Source organism: Sphaeramia orbicularis, chromosome 4 (assembly GCF_902148855.1).
Source record: "Sphaeramia orbicularis chromosome 4, fSphaOr1.1, whole genome shotgun sequence".
In the NCBI taxonomy this organism is placed as follows: domain Eukaryota; kingdom Metazoa; phylum Chordata; class Actinopteri; order Kurtiformes; family Apogonidae; genus Sphaeramia; species Sphaeramia orbicularis.
The window spans coordinates 40,943,663-40,962,664 of NC_043960.1; the positions used below are offsets into that span (position 1 = coordinate 40,943,663).

At 38.2% G+C, this 19,002-nt stretch overlaps 1 protein-coding gene across 1 annotated transcript in view; it reads left to right on the forward strand.

Annotated features, from left to right (window-relative positions):
• Positions 1-19,002, forward strand: part of ncanb (neurocan b) — a 212,827-nt gene that overhangs the window by 55,958 nt on the left and 137,867 nt on the right. The window contains exon 8 of the mRNA XM_030132949.1: positions 6,206-7,390. Coding sequence (XP_029988809.1) covers positions 6,206-7,390 — 1,185 coding nt within the window. The remainder of the gene's footprint in view (positions 1-6,205; positions 7,391-19,002) is intronic.

The following is a 19,002-nucleotide window of genomic DNA, read 5'->3' on the forward strand; positions in this document are numbered from 1 at the left end:
ACAGCTGTTCAAAGGTGTTCTCTTGTATATTCATGGATTTTGTGGTTCTTTTTTTTTTTTTTTTTTTAACACATATCTTTATTAAAGTTTTAAGACACTACATATCTTTTCTGACATGAATTGGTAACATTATGTAGATCTCTCCTGAGCATAAACCCCCAGAATCACAAGCCCTCCCTATAGTTTTCACACAATTTTTCAGTAAATACATGTTTCTGTGAGTCTAAAATTAAACGTGTGGTGTCCAGCTGAGTGGACATTTTTGCAACTTCATGAAAAATAGGTTCATAAGATTTTTTTTTTTTTTTCATTATTGTTTTTTTTTTTTAATGTATTTTTAAAATTTTTAATTTTTTTAAAATTTCATTTATTTTTTAAATTTATTTTTCAGAAGAAAATTTTCAATTGCATTGTTTTTTTTCATGCCTAAAGAGGAATAAAAACACTCAAGAAAAAATTTTGATGAAGGTTCTCATAATTCGTGCATGAAAGGGTTAACATCACAAATTTCTGGTGACCACAGACATTCAAAACAGACATTTTTTTGCTAAAATTAATTTGTTTTTGATCATGTAATAGTTTGCTATACTATGTTGCAAATAAACGTTAATTTTAGATGACATTTAGTCTATATAATGTATATTATTGAGGACGGAGGCAGAAAAGCCAGGTGTAGATTACTGCACAAAGTGAGAATTTTATTTTCCTTGGTTAGGATATGTACAGTCAGTCCAGCTTGGATTTACAAGGCTGACAATTAATCCTGAACAAACAATAACTCAAACTATGAATTATGAAAGAGCTGCAGCATCTGAAACTGACCACAATGAACATTTGAAAGATAAACAGTACCACAGTGCTTCAGTTTCAGCTTCACAGTTTGTCATGTCTTTTATGGATTGGGATTGTCTCTGTCAACTCACCATATATTTGTTATTAGTAAGTTTTAATTCTTATTTTTATTAATTACTAGAATTTCAGGTGACCCCATTTGAATTCCAGGCAACCCCACATGGAGTCCCGACCCCACAGTTGAAAAACACTACTTTATACATTATTGTCTTCAGATCCTGCTGATTTGCTTCTCGTAAAAGCCTGTACAGTCTGAATGAGCTCTGGATTTGTATACATATGAGCGTCAACACAATCTCTTCAACCCCCAAGGCTAAATTTATGTGACTGAGGACAAGGACGTCTGCGCATTGACACTGAATGTAGATGCTCCTGACAAGATTCACATGGCCAGGCAATAACTTGTCCTCTGTCTTCTTTATTAGATGCCATATCTTGCAGATGGGCAGAGGTGGCATTGCTACCATCTCTCTGGCTGTCGTTTTCTGTCTGTCGTTGTCAGCCTCTGCGCTCACAATTTAATATCATGTCTGCTGCACCGAGCACAGTGGCGTCAATGCGGCAGAACTGGTCAATGGAAGAACACAATTACCATCTGAAAAGGTTTTATCATGAAGTTTGTTTAGCACAATTCCCATCTTGATTTGTGTCTCTCCTAGCAAAGGCCTCTCTAACAGATTTACAGCAGCAGAGTTGAACTTTAAACTTCATTCTAAAGCAGCACCACAAAATCACCCAAACCTGTACCTAATTCTCTCATTTTATTTATCACATGGGTCATTACATAGATGATGAAACCCAGATTAATGCATTTAATTATTCTCCCTTTCATCAGTGTGTGTGTGCGTGTAGTAAAAGTATGTAATTAGCTATTTGGATTATTAATAGGACAATTACACCCCTCTGCATAGCTTTTATGGAAATGAACCTCAGGCTCATAAACCTCACTTACGCAAAAGGCAACAGCAGACCTTCTGAATAATTTACTTGCATTTTAATATTTTACGCATGGACATATTTGTGTATGTTCTCCCTCTCGCTGTAGTTTGTTGTGCTGGGTTGAGTTGCATGCCCCCCCTTCTGTACCGCTAGACTTTCCAGACATGTTAACTCATCTGAGGAAGGCTAAACCGAGCTGAGAGACGATGCTGGTAACCTAGGCCTCTGAGCAACACGGCTGTTTTACTGCCCTAAAAAAAAAAAGCACACTAGGCATGAGTCACGCATGCAGGCAGAATGAATTATAGATGGCGTAGACAGTGTCTGGTTTAAAGCCATAAGCAGATAAGGTACAGTGGACCACTTCATCTAAATAAACAAGTCTAGATGGAGCTTGCCGGAGAGCGAGTCATTTGCTTATCGTCTTGCAAGCCGTCCTGCGTTTTTCCACATGGTTTCTCTCACCACAGGCAACAGTATTCCAGCAGGAGGTTGTTTGGGGTAAAAAAAAAACAAAAAAAAAAACACAGGCTGTAAGAACAGAGAGACAGAGAATAGAAGTGTGAAATTACCTTGAATGCATCCCTCTGTGCGCGTATGTTTGGGTCTGTGTGTACATGCATGTGTGTTTATGGGTTTCCACAAACAGGGGATTCCCAAACCTTTAGCAACCTCAGTAACCACACTCATCAACTTCACTGGAGAGGAAAAAAGACCTGAAACCTCCAACTTAGAGAAAATTACAACTTGTATTTACTGTATATACCTTGTCCACGGACATTTTCACATCAAATTTTTACATCAAATTTACAGATATTGTGGACTATCAAACAGCTCAAATTACCAACAAATATACCGAAACTAATCGGTATTCATGTGGGCGGTTAGAATTTAAGAGGGAAAATTAACTTTAATATTCACTTAATACGTACAACCAGGAAGGATTTTTGTGTTTCAGTCAGCAGGTGAGACTGTGAAACAGATTCAACATAGAGTTAAAGCAATGTCCAAGCATGAAACAATTTAAAAGGAGGTACAAAGACACAATTTTTAAGAGGTACAGGGATGAGAGAGGTGTTGGGTATCAGTGGGTGTTAAAAAGATGTACAAGTATGTGATATATACAGGGTGGGGAAGCAAAATTTACAATGAACATTTAGTTGTTTTTTCTCAGCAGGCACTACGTCAATTGTTTTGAAACCAAACATATATTGATGTCATAATCATACCTAACACTATTATCCATACCTTTTCAGAAACTTTTGCCCATATGAGTAATCAGGAAAGCAAACGTCAAAGAGTGTGTGATTTGCTGAATGCACTCGTCACACCAAAGGAGATTTCAAAAATAGTTGGAGTGTCCATAAAGACTGTTTATAATGTAAAGAAGAGAATGACTATGAGCAAAACTATTACGAGAAAGTCTGGAAGATACTATTAAAGAAGAATGGGAGAAGTTGTCACCCGAATATTTGAGGAACACTTGCGCAAGTTTCAGGAAGCGTGTGAAGGCAGTTATTGAGAAAGAAGGAGGACACATAGAATAAAACCATTTTCTATTATGTCAATTTTCTTGTGGCAAATAAATTCTCATGACTTTCAATAAACTAATTGGTCATACACTGTCTTTCAATCCCTGCCTCAAAATATTGTAAATTTTGCTTCCCCACCCTGTAAATCTGTGCATGTATATGTATGTATATAAATATGTGTTATTGTATTATGTCTTTATATAAATTATATTTGTTTGTAATAATATAAAGCCAGAAACAACATTATCTAACAGTAAGTATCAGCCATTAGAGTATAGATTTGTTTAGACTAGGAAGCTTATTATTATTAATCATTTAAGGAGAAGGGGTGGGAGTTTATAAGTTATACTTCTTCACACTCATTTTCGAATATGTATTGTATGTCTTATGTTTAACTGTTTGTTTATTTATTTTGCTTCTTTTTTGACATTCATATTCAAAATAAATACATCAGTCAATCACATTAAATAGAACCTTTACTCTCATTGATAGTTTTATATCATCATACTAATTATCCATATAGGCACACACTTGGTTAAAAAAATAGTTTGTTTAGAGCATCTTTCACAGAGTAAGTTTACAAAGTGCTTCACATGAGAAAAAATATTACAAATAAAACTATAAAAACAGTAAAAAGAAGCAAACTTTAAATAAATTAATTAATTAATAACAGACCTTAAAAAAATAACAAAATAATTACAGACAGAGGTACAAGGTTGCTGAAGAGCTTCCCAAGAGTAAAAACTTGCTTCACAAAATAAAATCTGTTAAAAATAAGACCGTACAAAGAGTGAAAAGAAATAGATCAATAAAACAGACAAAAACTAAACTCAAAATAGACCAGATTGTGATTCTAAACAGAACTATGTGAGACAAAGGCCAAATGAATAATTGAAAATGGACTACACTGAGCATTTTTCTATACTTTATTAAAGTTGCTATGCTTGTTATTTTCATGTAATCATTGAGGAAAATTCCACAATAGTCGCTTTTCCATTGGACAAACTTTACTGATATTTACTAAATGTAAAAAAAACCAGAAGTGCGTAATGTCGGTTTTTCCATTAAATCACAAATGCAATGATTTGTTTATTTATTATTGCGAGGTGACACAAGAAGTCATTCCATAAACATGGTGATAAACATAAATATGGTGTTGATTTACAGATATATTCATTATTATTCTATATTACCCTTCTGTCCCGTACTAAATTAAAAAATGATTCAGTTTCCTGGTGTGTCCACACATACCATGGCATGTCTCGTTTAAAGCTCTTCTTCTTTGCTTGTTGTAACATCCGTCAACATCCGTTTTTTGGGGTTTTTTTTTTATTCATGTGACTCTAGTTGAAAGGTCTTTCCATTGTAGTTTTGCATGATATACCAATTGCACTACCCCCAAAAACCCACCTCTTGCCAGCGCAAAAACTTTTTATCGAAAAATGAAAGTTTTGGCAAAATTGTCATTTTTCCATTAGGTGAATTTTTATGTACAAGTTATATTCACGCAATTTTAGGGTCAATGGAAAAACGACTAATTACCTTTCATTATATTTTAATTCAAGTTGTCTGGAAATAAGAATTCTCCTTTCCTACTCTGTGTTCAACAAAGAAGCTTAGACAAGTGACTTTACTTTTCCACAGTGTCAGGCTCATCTGTGTTTAGATTCAGTCTTTCAAACTGGACCAATAGGGGCGAGCTCCAGAGGGAAAGTTAAAAGATAGGACTGTTTAGTATTAACATAGTGTTGGAGCCCATAAAGCAGGCATTTCCAGTGTTACATACAACAGTCCATGAGATTTTATTATTTTCTGCATACTCAAAAAAGAAAAGAATTTCTACTCAAAAAGGAAATTATGCAATAAAAAAAGTGAATGACCTCGAAACCTGTGCAATTATAGTTAATAAAATGTGGAACTAGCAGTGGAAAAAACTATTTCAGAACTAACAACAGCAAGAAGTGTAAGTTACACCAGATGCGTCAGATACCTTGTATCATAATGTCATTGCCCAAATTACAGTGAATTACAGTTATTTTCACTTCATCATTGAGTCCAAGTGAATGCTTGCAGCAATTTTGAGGCTTTTTTGTCAAGCCATTACTGACATCCACCGACCACGCAATAGATGAAAAAATAAGAAAACTACAACAAACAATGCAACATCAACTCAACAAAATATAATCACAGTTAAAAACAGCTTTGTTTTTGTTTCCCCCACTGTTAATAATTCATGATGTACAAGAAGAGAATGGATTTACACAATACAGGACATTTAATTATACAGTGGATTTGTAAAACATATTTGATGTTGTGCATTTTTCATCAAAGTTTTCCTCACTGTACCAAAATATATCAAATTAACCAAAACTAAGGTCATTCTGCAAAATTACGAAAAAACCCAAAAACATTGTACTGTGATTAAATCATAAGAATACATAAAAAATATATAGGTTTAAAAAGTATAAATAAAAAAAAAAAAGCATTGTACTGAGATTAAATCATAAGAATAAATTTATATATATATATATATATATATATATATATATATATATATATATATATATATATATATATATATATATATACATATATATATATATATATATATATATATATATATATATATATATAAAGTATAAATAAAAAAAACCTCTGGTCTAAATACAACATACATGACCTGTTATAATACAGCTCATACAGATCCTGTTTCTGTAATGACACTAAAGCTGTGCGCCCTGAGTTTCATCAGGCTTGTCTAAACCAGGCTCTAGTTTTACATTACTAATTCCACATCCATAAAATTAAAACCACCCCCACACTCCCTTCCCCCACAGTGAAATTGTATTAATTACTCTGCCTTGTCTCTTTGTTCCCTGTAGAATTCATTGGTCCCAGTGAGCGATCACGGCCCGCTGAACATGTCAACATATCCAGCCCACAGGGTCCCAGGGGAGGCCCAGCTTTTGCTCTGGGCCCCAGCAGCCCGTTTCGGTGGGCCATCAAGTCAATGCGTAACTCCAAACGGGGTCCCCCTGGAAATGCGGCTGATGTTGGGAAGCGTCCCACTTGGAAGCCCATGGAAGCCAAAGCAGGACCCCTTGAAATGATGACACTGCCAACCTCCCGTCGCCAGGACAACCCAGAAAACTACTCAGGTGAAGGAAAGGACCAGGAGGAGGAAGGGGCTAACGCTCCACCCCCTGCCTCAGGGGAGGAAAGAGACATAGAGGGGAGTGGCGAAGGGAGAAACTTTCCAGGTGGGTTTGGATTTAAGGTCAGCACTGACAATTTGGCCCGCAGTGGTGTCAAACTTAGTCCAGAAACAGAGACATCAGCCAGTGAAGGCCAGAGTGAGCAGATGACTGTGGCAGAACACACTACTCTGTCCCAGTGGCAGCTAGTGGAACAACCCAACACCCCGCCTCAGGGCTCCCAGGGGCCGCAGACAGCAGAGGAGGCAAGGGGAGAGATCCTGTATGTCCGCCGGCCCACTGAACTCCTCTCTGCCTCTTCACACAAAGGAGAAGGTGGTTCAAATTCAGGCTTCGCTCCTGTTTTTAGGAAAAACCGTAAAGGTACAAGCCCAAACCCCCAGGCTGAATCCAAGATTGTGACTTCTACACCTGAATCCTTGATGAAGGTTCTCACAACTTCTGATGCAACCAAAGCAGCACCTCTGACCACCACAGACACACAGAGCACAGACCCCACCACCACAGAAAACCCATCTGAACACGTATCCACCGAGGAGTCGTCGATCTCCGTTTCTTGGGTTCGATCAGAGGAGGAAAAAACCACAGCAGCGCCCAACCTGCAGGGCCGCCTCTCAGCCACTACAGGTGCCGTTCAGTTGACCACTGTGGCGTCAGATTCCAGGTTTAGCGCCACAGAGATGGAATCCAGGTCTGCGGTGTCTGAGTCCTTCGTGGTTGGAAGTCGATGGACACCTTTTAAAGGCGTGAGCCCAAAGGCGGAGGAGCAGAAAACCACAACAGACAGCAAAGAAATCAACAACCCTTTTGGTTTTCTAGTCCCCAACTGGGCCTTTGGGCTGGTTCCATCAGGTATGTAAACTCCTCAGCAGTGGGGGTGCTAGCTTGAATGGCACCCTGTATGAGACACCCCTTTACACCCCCCACCCCCACCCCCACCACCACATACAAGTCCGTTGTGTTACTTGTACAATAACGTACCCCCCCCACACACACACACACACACACACACACACACACACACACATACTCACACCATTTTTTCAGGGATGAGGGGGTGGCAGCAGGCTGATGCTGCCATTAGTGGGGCTTTGTTGAAAAAAGGTTGAAAAACACTGCATTACATATTAGAAAACCATTTTACATAGTAATTTTTATTTTTTATTTCGGGGTGCGTTGCCACCCCACCCCCACCCCCCCAGCTGTGCCACCCTGTACGGCTGCTCATAATGCACATGCCAGAAACACCCCCCCGCTCAGTGTTGACGATACAAACTTTACTGTCAGCATAATCTTAATGATTAAGAGTGATGATCTAATCAACAGTAATTTATGCAATTATGTATTCAGCTCAGCTCAGCTAGAGCTATCATTCATATCATCACCATCCTGAGGCAACATATGCGTAGTACAGTAAGATTATTTGTTCACACTGCTGCTATAACTGCCATAATTCTGAATATTTAGCTGTCAGTTACTCTACGTGTCATAGAAATATTGGTATCAATGATATAATAATCATTTTTGTCATTGAGCAAGCCCAATAAGTATTTATAGTAATAATCAGAAGGGTGATACAGTGGAACTTTTAACTAAGATTTCTGTTTGCCTTGTAGGATTCTAGGAAACACAGGGCAGATGCAGTATGTATGACATAATTAATAATTTAAATACTGTTAACCTCGTAGCATAATTGCCTAAGTCATACACGATATGGACAAAAGTATTGGGACAGGTTGAATTCAGGTGTTTCTTTTCAAACAGGGGTCTGGGATACAAAACAATAATGATACATCCCATAATGGAGTTTTATATTGGGATAAATATCATTGCATTGCTGAATTTGGTTCATATTGTTATCTTTGCTTCCAAAATGCTTCAGAGATGTTTTTTTACTTAATTTCTCTCAGCATTGATTTTTTTTCTATCCATGACTATGATTTTAAATGTTCTACCTCTAAACTTGTAAAACATTTTTCATGCTCTGACTGTAAATAATTGTTTTCTACCACAACTAACCATCTACTTTCTTCACATCTCACTTCAGAAGAAAAGTCTCCCATTAAACTTTAAGGAAATATTGATGTTTATAAACTATAAGGACAAAAATATTGGGACCTGTTCATGCTGATCTGAGATAAAAACATCAATATGAATAATCAATGTGATATTTAACACAATATAAAATTATATTATGACATTGTCATTATTGTTTTACAGCGCAGAACCATTAGAAAAGAAACACCTGAATTCAACGTGTTCCAGTTTTTTTGTCCATGTAGTGTATGACTTGTATGGCAATTATGCTATGCGGCAAGTGACATGCAAAACTTGCACAAAAAAGGTGATGATAAAAGTTCTAGTCAAACCTGAAGTGCTGTAGAACTATGTAGAAGTAGTGATGGAAATGTGACATTTCATGCAGCTCCTTTCATACAGGCAAATGGAAATTATTTAAATTCTTATGCAAAATGATTGCACTTAGTTCCAGTATTTTTGACAGGCCTGTGCCCTCAGACTGAGCTCACAGCCTCCTTAGACCGCCTCAAATATCCACCCATATGTCCTTACTGCGTCTGTCTCGTGTTGTTTCATTCTACATCTCCGCCCTCTCTCCATCTCTAACTTCAGTCATGTATTCTTAATTCAGGCCTCCTCTTGCTTTCTGCCCTCACATCCTCTTTCATTTCTTTGGCCTTTCTTCTTTTGTTACACAGACAGCTCCATACGGCCAGCCAGTGCAGTGAGGTGAGACCAACCAGGTCTTAGAGAAGTAATTAGTGGGTCAGAGCGAGTGCGTTTAGGTGGACTAGAATGAGGCGGGGAGTCTAGTCAGCAACAAATCAGTGTAGACACAAACTACAAGATGAGACTTGTAATTGACTGCGGTCCCTTCTCCTTTCTCATTCACCAGTTTATTCATGTTTACTCGCTGTTTCTCCTGTGCTCAGTTCAACTTTCTCCTCTCACACTCCATCCCTGAACTTGTTGTTCATGTTCACATTAACAGAAGCACCAGCGCTGTTTGTCTCAGCATGTTCACATTGATTTGTTTTGATAGTTAATGGACTTGCAGCGGTGGCAACAAACCACACAATAGATGAACATTATACACAGTGGATTCTTAGGGCCACTCATCTCCTCCTTGTCCAAATACAGCTTAACCACTAAAATGTGTTTGCTTAATGTTTAATGTATCTGTCTAGAACGGCTGCAGTATTTATTGTGTGTTTCCGACGAATGAGGGATTTTTATTCATTCTCAGCTTAGTGTGCGTACTTTTATTCCTGGGTTTCGATCATGCATTTTATATAATTATGACTTGGACGATTGCTCACCCGACTCAGTTAAGTACATTTCTAAAACTTTTCGGCATCAGTCATCACATGGTGCGGGTAGAGCTGGTAGGGATTGAACAGAACAAGAATATACATTGTTGGAATAAAACATTTTTACCTCCGGAAATAATTGTGACAATGTGATTTATTCTTAAAGTGTAACTGGGACTCAGTATAATCTTTGTACTCAGTCAAAGGTGATTACCGATGTACACTCAAGGGATTTAAAAACACACCACCAGACTTTTGCAAATTTTCCAGGATCAATTTAACCCTGTAAAGCCTGAACTATTTAATCACTGACAGAAAATTCAATTTGTTTGAAATCAGAGCCTTTATTGGTCCATCTGAACATCCAAGGAAAATGTGTTTTCAAATAACAATTTCCATTCCATTGTATGAATTTCAGTTTTGTATCATATTTGATACACTGGGTCTCAATGCTCAAATATTATTATTTTTGAACAAACAAAAACATAATATAACACAAACATGTCTAACAAATTGCTAATTCCTTTTAAAAATTGCAAAGTTCTGCCTCCTGACAATATTGTAGTGTCACTGGAAAGGCCTCTGGTGAATGAATTCCTCCACCCTGGTGGATTATCCATGTATTGCATGTATCTAATTGTACACATCAGGTTTTTCAAGAAAAAAAATATACTGATCAAGTAGAGGGCTTCAAAACTCATGTATCAAATATGATACATTTGGCATTATAGGGTTAAAATATAATCAAATAACAAGAAACAATTTGTCCCTTATTGATTTTTTTGTTGGACATGTTATCGTCATATTAACAAAAACATTACAGAAACAATACATTTAACATATGCACCATCAGTACCACGAATGACAAAACTTCCGATGGCACCAGTGTAGGCTCTTCAGGTCCTGACTCCCTCCTGGTGCAGATGATTTTTAATGGTTTTGGGTTGTACAGGCCTGTTGTGGGGGCTGATGGTCTCCGCTGTTGTGACCGTCCCTGTCCAGAACCGGTCCCGGAGATGCTGCAGGTGGATATGCCGGTCTTGGTTGTGTGTGGTCGACCATGGCTTGGACGGTCTCTTATTGTTCCATTGGCTACATAGCGCTGCTGAAGTCAGACCACCGTGATATGATGAACATTCAGAATCCTGGTGACTTGTCTGGTGGTTCGTCCTGCCTCCAGAAGACCAACAGCCCCATCTCGGTCCCAGTCGTGTTATTTTTGTAGAAGTCATTTTAAACCAAGATTTCATGCCTTTTTCTAGAGGTGGGTCCAGCAGTGGTCACTTGAATTCACTCAGATTACAATATTTGCATGTCCAGTTACTGTTTTTAGACTCAATACTTACACCCAAAAACCAGTGAAACATGGCACAATTTCTGGTGTTGAAAATCTGCACATTGTCTTTACTCACTGCAAGTGTATTGGAAAATTAATCACAAAAAAATTCTTGTCTTGCTTTAACCCATAAAGACCCAAACAACCACTGGCAACAAAACCCATTTACTTAACTAAACTGCTTAGTATCTTCTGAACCACTAAACCTATCAATAATTGGTGTAAAATGTAGTTTGTCATCTTTTCATGGTCATCACATATGACTCATTTGGACGTTCAGAGGCTCTGTAGTGAATGTGGAAGCACCGTCATCTTCTACAACATTGATTCACCAGTAAAACCCATGGAGTTGGATCAATGACAGTCAAAGGAGACATTTGTTTTTACATTCAGTTATTAATATATTTGCTGAAAAAGTCACTTTTCCTTCAGTTTTCTCTGTTTCTTTCTTTTTTTTAACCTTTATTGAAGTGACACCAAGTGACAAAGAGATTTATGTACAGTATTATACAATATTTACATTTACATTACATCATCATAATGTGGGGGAAGGGGTTGGGGGGTTAAGATATATGGCATGTAAGATACAAAACAAACAAAATGTCAGTCAGTAATAAAAATCAGTGTCCTGTCTTGGTTGTGTTAATGTTCTGTGTGTGGTGGAGTGTGTAAGATGTGTATGTGGTGTGACTGCTGTGATGTGGGCTTCTCAAAAAACAAAAAAAACTAAAATAAAGTTTTCAGTTTTCTCTGTTTCTGATATAATAACCCAAACTTTTATCTGAGCTTTTATGAACATCTACATGATTAGTGAATTAAATACAGGAAATTACCTGATTTTCACTGGAAAAACACAAAATACAGAGGATGATATTATAATAAATGGTGGTAAATCACATAAGAACGGTTAAAATAGAGAGGAAAATTCACTTGGGAACTGCCACAAAAGTAACACTGGGTCTTTATGGGTTAAGATCAAAATTGTGTGGTGCGTTTTTAAATCCCTTGAGTGTATATAAATAAGAATAAATAATGAAAGTATTCCAGCTTTATGGGCAACGGTTAACACGTTGCATGCTAACACTGCAGTCACTGAAACAGAATCTGTGCGAAATCTCGTGCACTGTAAAATTCCACCTCAGATGTTTCCGAATAGCTGTGTTTGTCTTGTATGTTCACCCTCTTGATCTTCCTTCAGGAGGACTTGCCACTTAAGTAGTTCTCATTTTTGTTCATTACAAGTATCCTCTACAGCCATTTTTATGAGTAGCATGCCTTTCCCCAGGGACCTTTGGTCAGTGATGTTTTGTTGGTTACAATAGACCGTGAGGTAGGAGACCTGGTTTTCTGGCAAAACTTTCAGCAGCAAACCAATAACAATATAAAGGCTGTGTGTGGGTCATGGCTGCTGAGAGTGGAGCGTGGATCCAGGATGTTGTGGTTTTTCTGAATGTTTGTAGTTGAGCAAACACCATCCAGATTTTTATTTAGTGAACATACAGTATAAACACTTGAGTGGGATTTCAAATTAATTTCCCTGAAAACCTAAGTCACTTGTAAATCTCAAGGGTTCTTCACAGTTGCAGAAGTGTTCTCTCTTCAGACTGAATCAGAATCTTTATTTGGTTATGACTAAGACTCTTTGCTTTTTATGAGATGAGAAAATAGAAAAAAAGTGTAGTGCAGTGAAGTATTGAACTGAAAATATGATAACATGTAAAAGTCTATTTCCATGCATTCATTTAATTTAATTACATTTTTCATTTAACTTTTATTTAACCAGGTAGGTCCATTTAGAACCACTTCTCCTTTACAATAATGACCTGGACCAGAGGCAGCAGAACATTCATATGAAACAGTAAGAACAAAACAAAGAAATAAGTTATAAGTTACAAATGACAAGACATAACAGTGCTAAAAGAGAGTATTATTTAGAATATTTACAATATTATCGATGCACTGAATTAACAGAAACTGTTCCAAATTGTGATATGTATTATTTTCTGGAAAGGAAATGACTTATATCGAGATGTGAGACATCAGTCCCTATTTTTGTTTTTATCAGTATTTCCGACACACTGACATTTGAATGGGTTGAGTGGCCTGCTCTTGTTGTGAGCGATTAGAGGCGTGACAACCTCCCACTCCCCCCACACCCCCCTCCTCTGTGTGACCTTTTGTAGTTGTCAGTTATAGTTCAGAGAAAATTACAGCAACGGTTGTCGGCCTGTTAGAGCAGAGAGATAGAGACAGAGAGCAGAGAAAGGGCAGGAGGATGGACAGCTCCAGGACGCAAGGACTGGAGGAAGTAGAGGGGGAGAGGTGAGTGTGTCCTCCACCACGCTGTAGGTGGGAGTACATAAACCTCTTTAATCAATGATCACAGACTACACTAACAAAGTCCCACGAGCCTCCACTGAACACATTGTTCCTCCTAATCTTTTTTCCTTCCTTCTTCTGACTTTCTTTCTCTTTCTTTCTTTCTCTCCCTCCCTCATCTTTACTTTCTTCTTTTTCTTTCCTATCTTCATTCAGTGTTCGTTATCAGAGGAGTCTCAGCCCCTCTCATTCCTATTTGGCCATATATCAACGTGATAACACACTGGTATATAATTCTACACCCAGCTTTCCAATTCCCCATTGCTCTAGCCTCCAGCTAAACACAAACAGATGGGTGGACACACACACACACACACACACACGTTTAGTAAAATATACGTTAGAGGCTGCATACACACAGCATGCCAAACCCAACCAGAAGTAAACCTTGCCAATGCGTCCCACACATCACAGAAGAATATGTTTCTGTCTTAATCCTTCGCTGTGAACGCTCCTCCTGACTACAGTAGGAAAATAAGGACGTTACATTAAAATGTATCTCTTAATTACTCATGTCTCATTTCCATATTTTATAAACGCTAAGACAGTGTTTACAGAAAGCTGCAGAAGCAAAAAAAAAAAAAAAAAAAAGTTAAAGTTAAGTAAAAATTTGTATTCAGCCCAGTGTATTCCAAAATCTGGCATGCTTCATAACCTGCATCACCGAGGGAATCCAAATAAGGAAACTTTCCAAATGGTAGAATAACAAAGAGATCTGCAAATTATGCAGTATCCCCCAAGAAGCAGTGGATTAGTGAATTTTCTACACTAGAATTTTCTCTCATTTTACTTTTGTAACATTGCAGGGATCAATTCGATTTCAAATTTGATTCAGTACAGTTAGCGATATTGCACTTTCACTTTCAGTTCCATGTGTCTCCATCCTTTTATATTAAGGTCAAGATATGTTTTACTGTTCAACAGGGAAGTCTATCTTGGTCAGTAGTGCTTTGTGCACCAGCTCCGTGATGTACTTCTGATCTCAAAAATGATCGGCAAGTTAGTTCAAGTCAGTTTCCGGGTAACTTCCTGTTCTAGTCACAACAGCGGGAAATGGACAGACAGAAAACCTTGAACGCGTCAACTGTCAGAAAAAGGAGTAATCTAATATGAGGGATACTTTTAAGTTCCAGAGAACAGTGGGTGGCTCAAATGAACATTGCTGTGTGCAACTTTGCACCGGATCAAGTCACTATAATAGTGAAACCTGCTGTTCCAGCGTCTTAGTTTCTTCTTGCGTGTTCTCATACTGTTCCTGGTCAACACACACCATGTGACTGGCTTCGTAGTCATGGTCCACAAGCACTGGGACCATAGCTTCGGCAATCTCCTCCTCAGTCTCCTCTGGGGCAGGTTCCGGACTTGATGGGTGAGTCCAGTGCCAGCCCATGTCTTATAATAATAATAATAATAATAATAATAATAATAATAATAATAATAATAATAATAATAATAATAATAATAATAATTGATTAGATTTATATAGTGCTTTTCTATGAATGCATACTCAAAGCGTGTACAGTGGATCCATTATTTATTCACTCACACATTCACACTCTGGTGGTGGTAAACTACATATGTATCCACAGCTGTCCTGGGGCAGACTGATGGAAGCGTGGCTGCCCGTTCGTGCCTACAGCCCCTCCGACCACCACCGAACATTCATACACATTCATACACCAGTGTGAGTAGCAGCACTGGAGGCAAGGAGGGTGAAGTGTCTTGCCCAAGGACACAACAGCACATGACGAGGACAGAGTGGGATTTGAACTGCCAGCTCTTCAGTTATTGGAAAACCTGCTCTACCTCCTACCCCATGGCAGTGCCAGTCTTCCTGCTGGTGTAGTTGTTCCATTCAAACAACGATGGTATGGTGTTTGTTGTTAAAACCCGTCTACCCTTAGCAGTGCTATGGACTTGATCCTTGCCCAAATGTCTGCTACATACCTTTGTTTGCTGAGTAATAACAGACCCCGTCCTTTGTATTTTGTGTATCCACTGTGCTCGAAGGATGGGGTCTTTAGGAATGCGATAGAAGCTTATTTCAAGGACTCTCTAAAACGAATGACAGTAGTCGTTCTGGAACAGTACAATAACCGCTCCCTTGACCTTCAGTTTATACTTCTGTCATTCAGTTTACAAACGTGTACCCAACCCCTCCCCTCCGCTCTGAGCCCTAAACTGAATGACACTCATTTGGGGTGAAATTATGTTGGAATAAAGCAGAATGACAATGAAGTTGGGGTGAAGAACACAGCCCAACCCCCTTCCGTCCCTGGCTTGCAGAAATCCCCTTAGTTTGATCCAAATTGGGTGCACATTTGTACACCGAATGACAGAAGTGTAAACCAAAGGGAGTGGTTATTGTACTGTACAAGAACGACTACTGTCATTCAGTTTAGGGAGTCCCTTATTTTGCTATTACACCGACTCAATCCGGTGCGAAGTGGTACACAGCAATGTTCATTCAAGCCACCCACCGTTCTCTGGAACTTAAAAGTATCCCTCATATTATATTTCCTCCTTTTTCTGACAATTGAAGCACTCCAGTTTTTCTGTCCATCCATTGCCCCGCTGTTGTGACTGGAGCAGGAAGTTAACCAGAAACTGACTTGTCGATCACTGTTGAGATCGGAAGTACATCACGGAGCTGGTGGAAACACAAATTATACAGTTGTGACACAATACTGTAATCGGATTCCATATTCAGCTGGTAGTGAACACAGATGAGAACACATATAAATACAAATATATACCAAGAGAATAAGAGACTTAAAACACACAACACAAAGCTAGAAATGTATCAATACCAAAGACATAACTTTTTTGCTGAGTGGAGTTATGGAAGTGGGGAAGAAGTAAAACTTAAACCGATTGTTTCTGCATTGACTAGTTCTGAAGGGTAATAATTAAAGGTAGGGTGGGAGATGTTTTCCTGGAGCATTTTTTACAGTGTTGCTTAAAATCCCCTTCACACCCCGATTACAACCAATTAATTAAATGCTCTAACACAAAAATTAAAAAAAATGTTATCACCTGTGGAATGGACAGAACTGAAAAAACACCAACATCATTTTGAGCACCCAATCAAAATGATTGAACAGTGATATGTCTATCAAACTCAACTGCCATTTGTCCCTCCCCCCTCTGCTCGTACCCCTCTTTGTGCATGAATCGTGCGTTCTCGGAGGCTTGGAGCACTGGTACAAGAAACGAAGCCAGAGTTTGGCTACATTAGCTATATTAGGATTCACCGGCAAACTGTTTTATCACTAACATAAATCACTAGGAAATGCAACGTTAGACAGATAGGTATGAACTGGGGCTGTTCTGTATGTGCAGAGGTGTTGGAGGAGACTGAATGAGGTATGCATGGATCGGGTCCTGAGCCGGGGTTGGAGCCCGAGCTGGAGCTGGCGAATTGTTGCTGTGCAGCGCTCACGAACCCTCGGGAACAAGAACTGCACGTGCCAGCACTCTGGAGGCGTGGCTTTGGGGAGATGTCTGAAGAAAGGAGTTTAGACTTGTATTTTCAAAATGTTGCTTGCTGGAACCATTTTTCTAAGATCTCCTACCCCACCTTTAAGATTAATTTTGTAAGATGTGTGAGCAGATCCTCATGCTGTATCCTTTTCTCTTTCCACTCATCTGCATTTAACTCATTCACTAAATCAAAATTCATCACAAAATCTGACACATAATTGTGCAGTTGTTTAAAGGTCACAGGTTAATTTTAGGTATTAGTAAATACCAGAGGTGGAGGACTTAAAGGGGTCATATTTTGCTGAACCCGCTTTTATTAGTCTTTGGTACATTTATTTGTGTATTTGGACCCTAATAGTTCAAAAAGTTTGATTTTGAACCCTCCAGGTGCTGCAATGCTACCTTTATGTTAAGTTTTTCAAAAATCGTTTTAATCCCTGCTTAATTTGTTACATCTATAGCTAGTTACATCGTGACATTTGCACATATAAGGTCAAAACTTCAGACGACCATTTTTCCGAGTACGCCATAATTGTTTGTCAGCAGCAGCGGTTGAAGTCCATACCGAAAATATGTCCAAACTTTGAGCCGATTACCTAAAATGTTCAGTTGTTGGTTGAACGGGACAGAGCAGCACAGCCAACAACCTGGAGGGGGTGGGGCCTGAAGTGGCTCATTTGCATTTAAAGGGCCAAAACAACCTTTCTGGTGTCATTACTCAGAAATAGGGTTAAAGATTGACCAGTGGAGTTGAATTAATGAAGAACCTCCAGATTCATTGACAGTTTCTTCCCCCTGGCCATCAGACTGTTGAACAGCCAAAGGAAATAGGACTTTTTCTAAATCTGCTGCTGCCCCATTAGTGCAATAAATCTGAAGCATTTTATTGCACTATGCACTTTAGTTTTTAGTCTGTTAGTCTTTTAAATTTTTTATCTAAATTTTTATACATATACATGTGTTTACAGTATTTTAGATTATTCTTATATTTTGTGAAGTGTGTTTTTATGTATTTTTATAAACTGACACTGTGGTGAGCTAACCACCTGAAATTTCGTTTAATAAGGTACTGATGGTGCATTATTGAATGACAATAAAGTAAGTTTGAGTCAGAGTCTGAGTCTGAATTCAGACCCAAGCATATCAAATCAAGTTTTATTTATATAGCACCGAATCATAACAAAAGTTATCTCATGACGCTTTACATATCAAGTTGGTCGAAACCAGACTCTAAGCCAATTTACAGAAACCCAACAGAATCCTCCATAGCATTTACAGTTTATGTAGACCACAGGGAAATGTTTTAAAATGCATAATTCCATTTAAAAAAGCAAAATATCACTCCTTTAAGTTACATGACTTGACATGAGATAGACTTAAGTCTGTGTTTTTAAGCCTTGAGACTTACCTGACTAGGACTTACGAAAGACTTGAGTTCACTTTGTCTTGTGGCAGATGAAGAGGTTATTGTTTGATGCAATATTTGTCAGTTATTTTAAAGCAGCTTCCAATTAAAATACAGGACACAGAGAAAATGAATGATGCAGTAGTATATTAAACCACTACTCATCATTGTTCATCTGGGAGACTCCTAATCGATGGCTCTATTTTTCCTGTACATAGATCATCAAAGGCTCGTATGACTTTACTGGCTTGATTCTCAACACTGAAATTTGGGACTTTCTTGACACTTAAAGGTTAACCCATAAAACTTCCCTGTTATGTGCACATATGTATCTTACCCTTACACTTACAATTTCTAAACATGTTGCAAACTATTTCTTATAACATCTTTGCATCTTTGGCTTTTTTGTGTTAAACCAAGCCCAAGTATTGTCTCCTAAATCTAACCACAGAAAGAACAAATCAGGTGTGAACTTAATTCCACTGAAACACTATAATGTGGTTATACGGTGTGTCCACAAAGTCTCTTTATA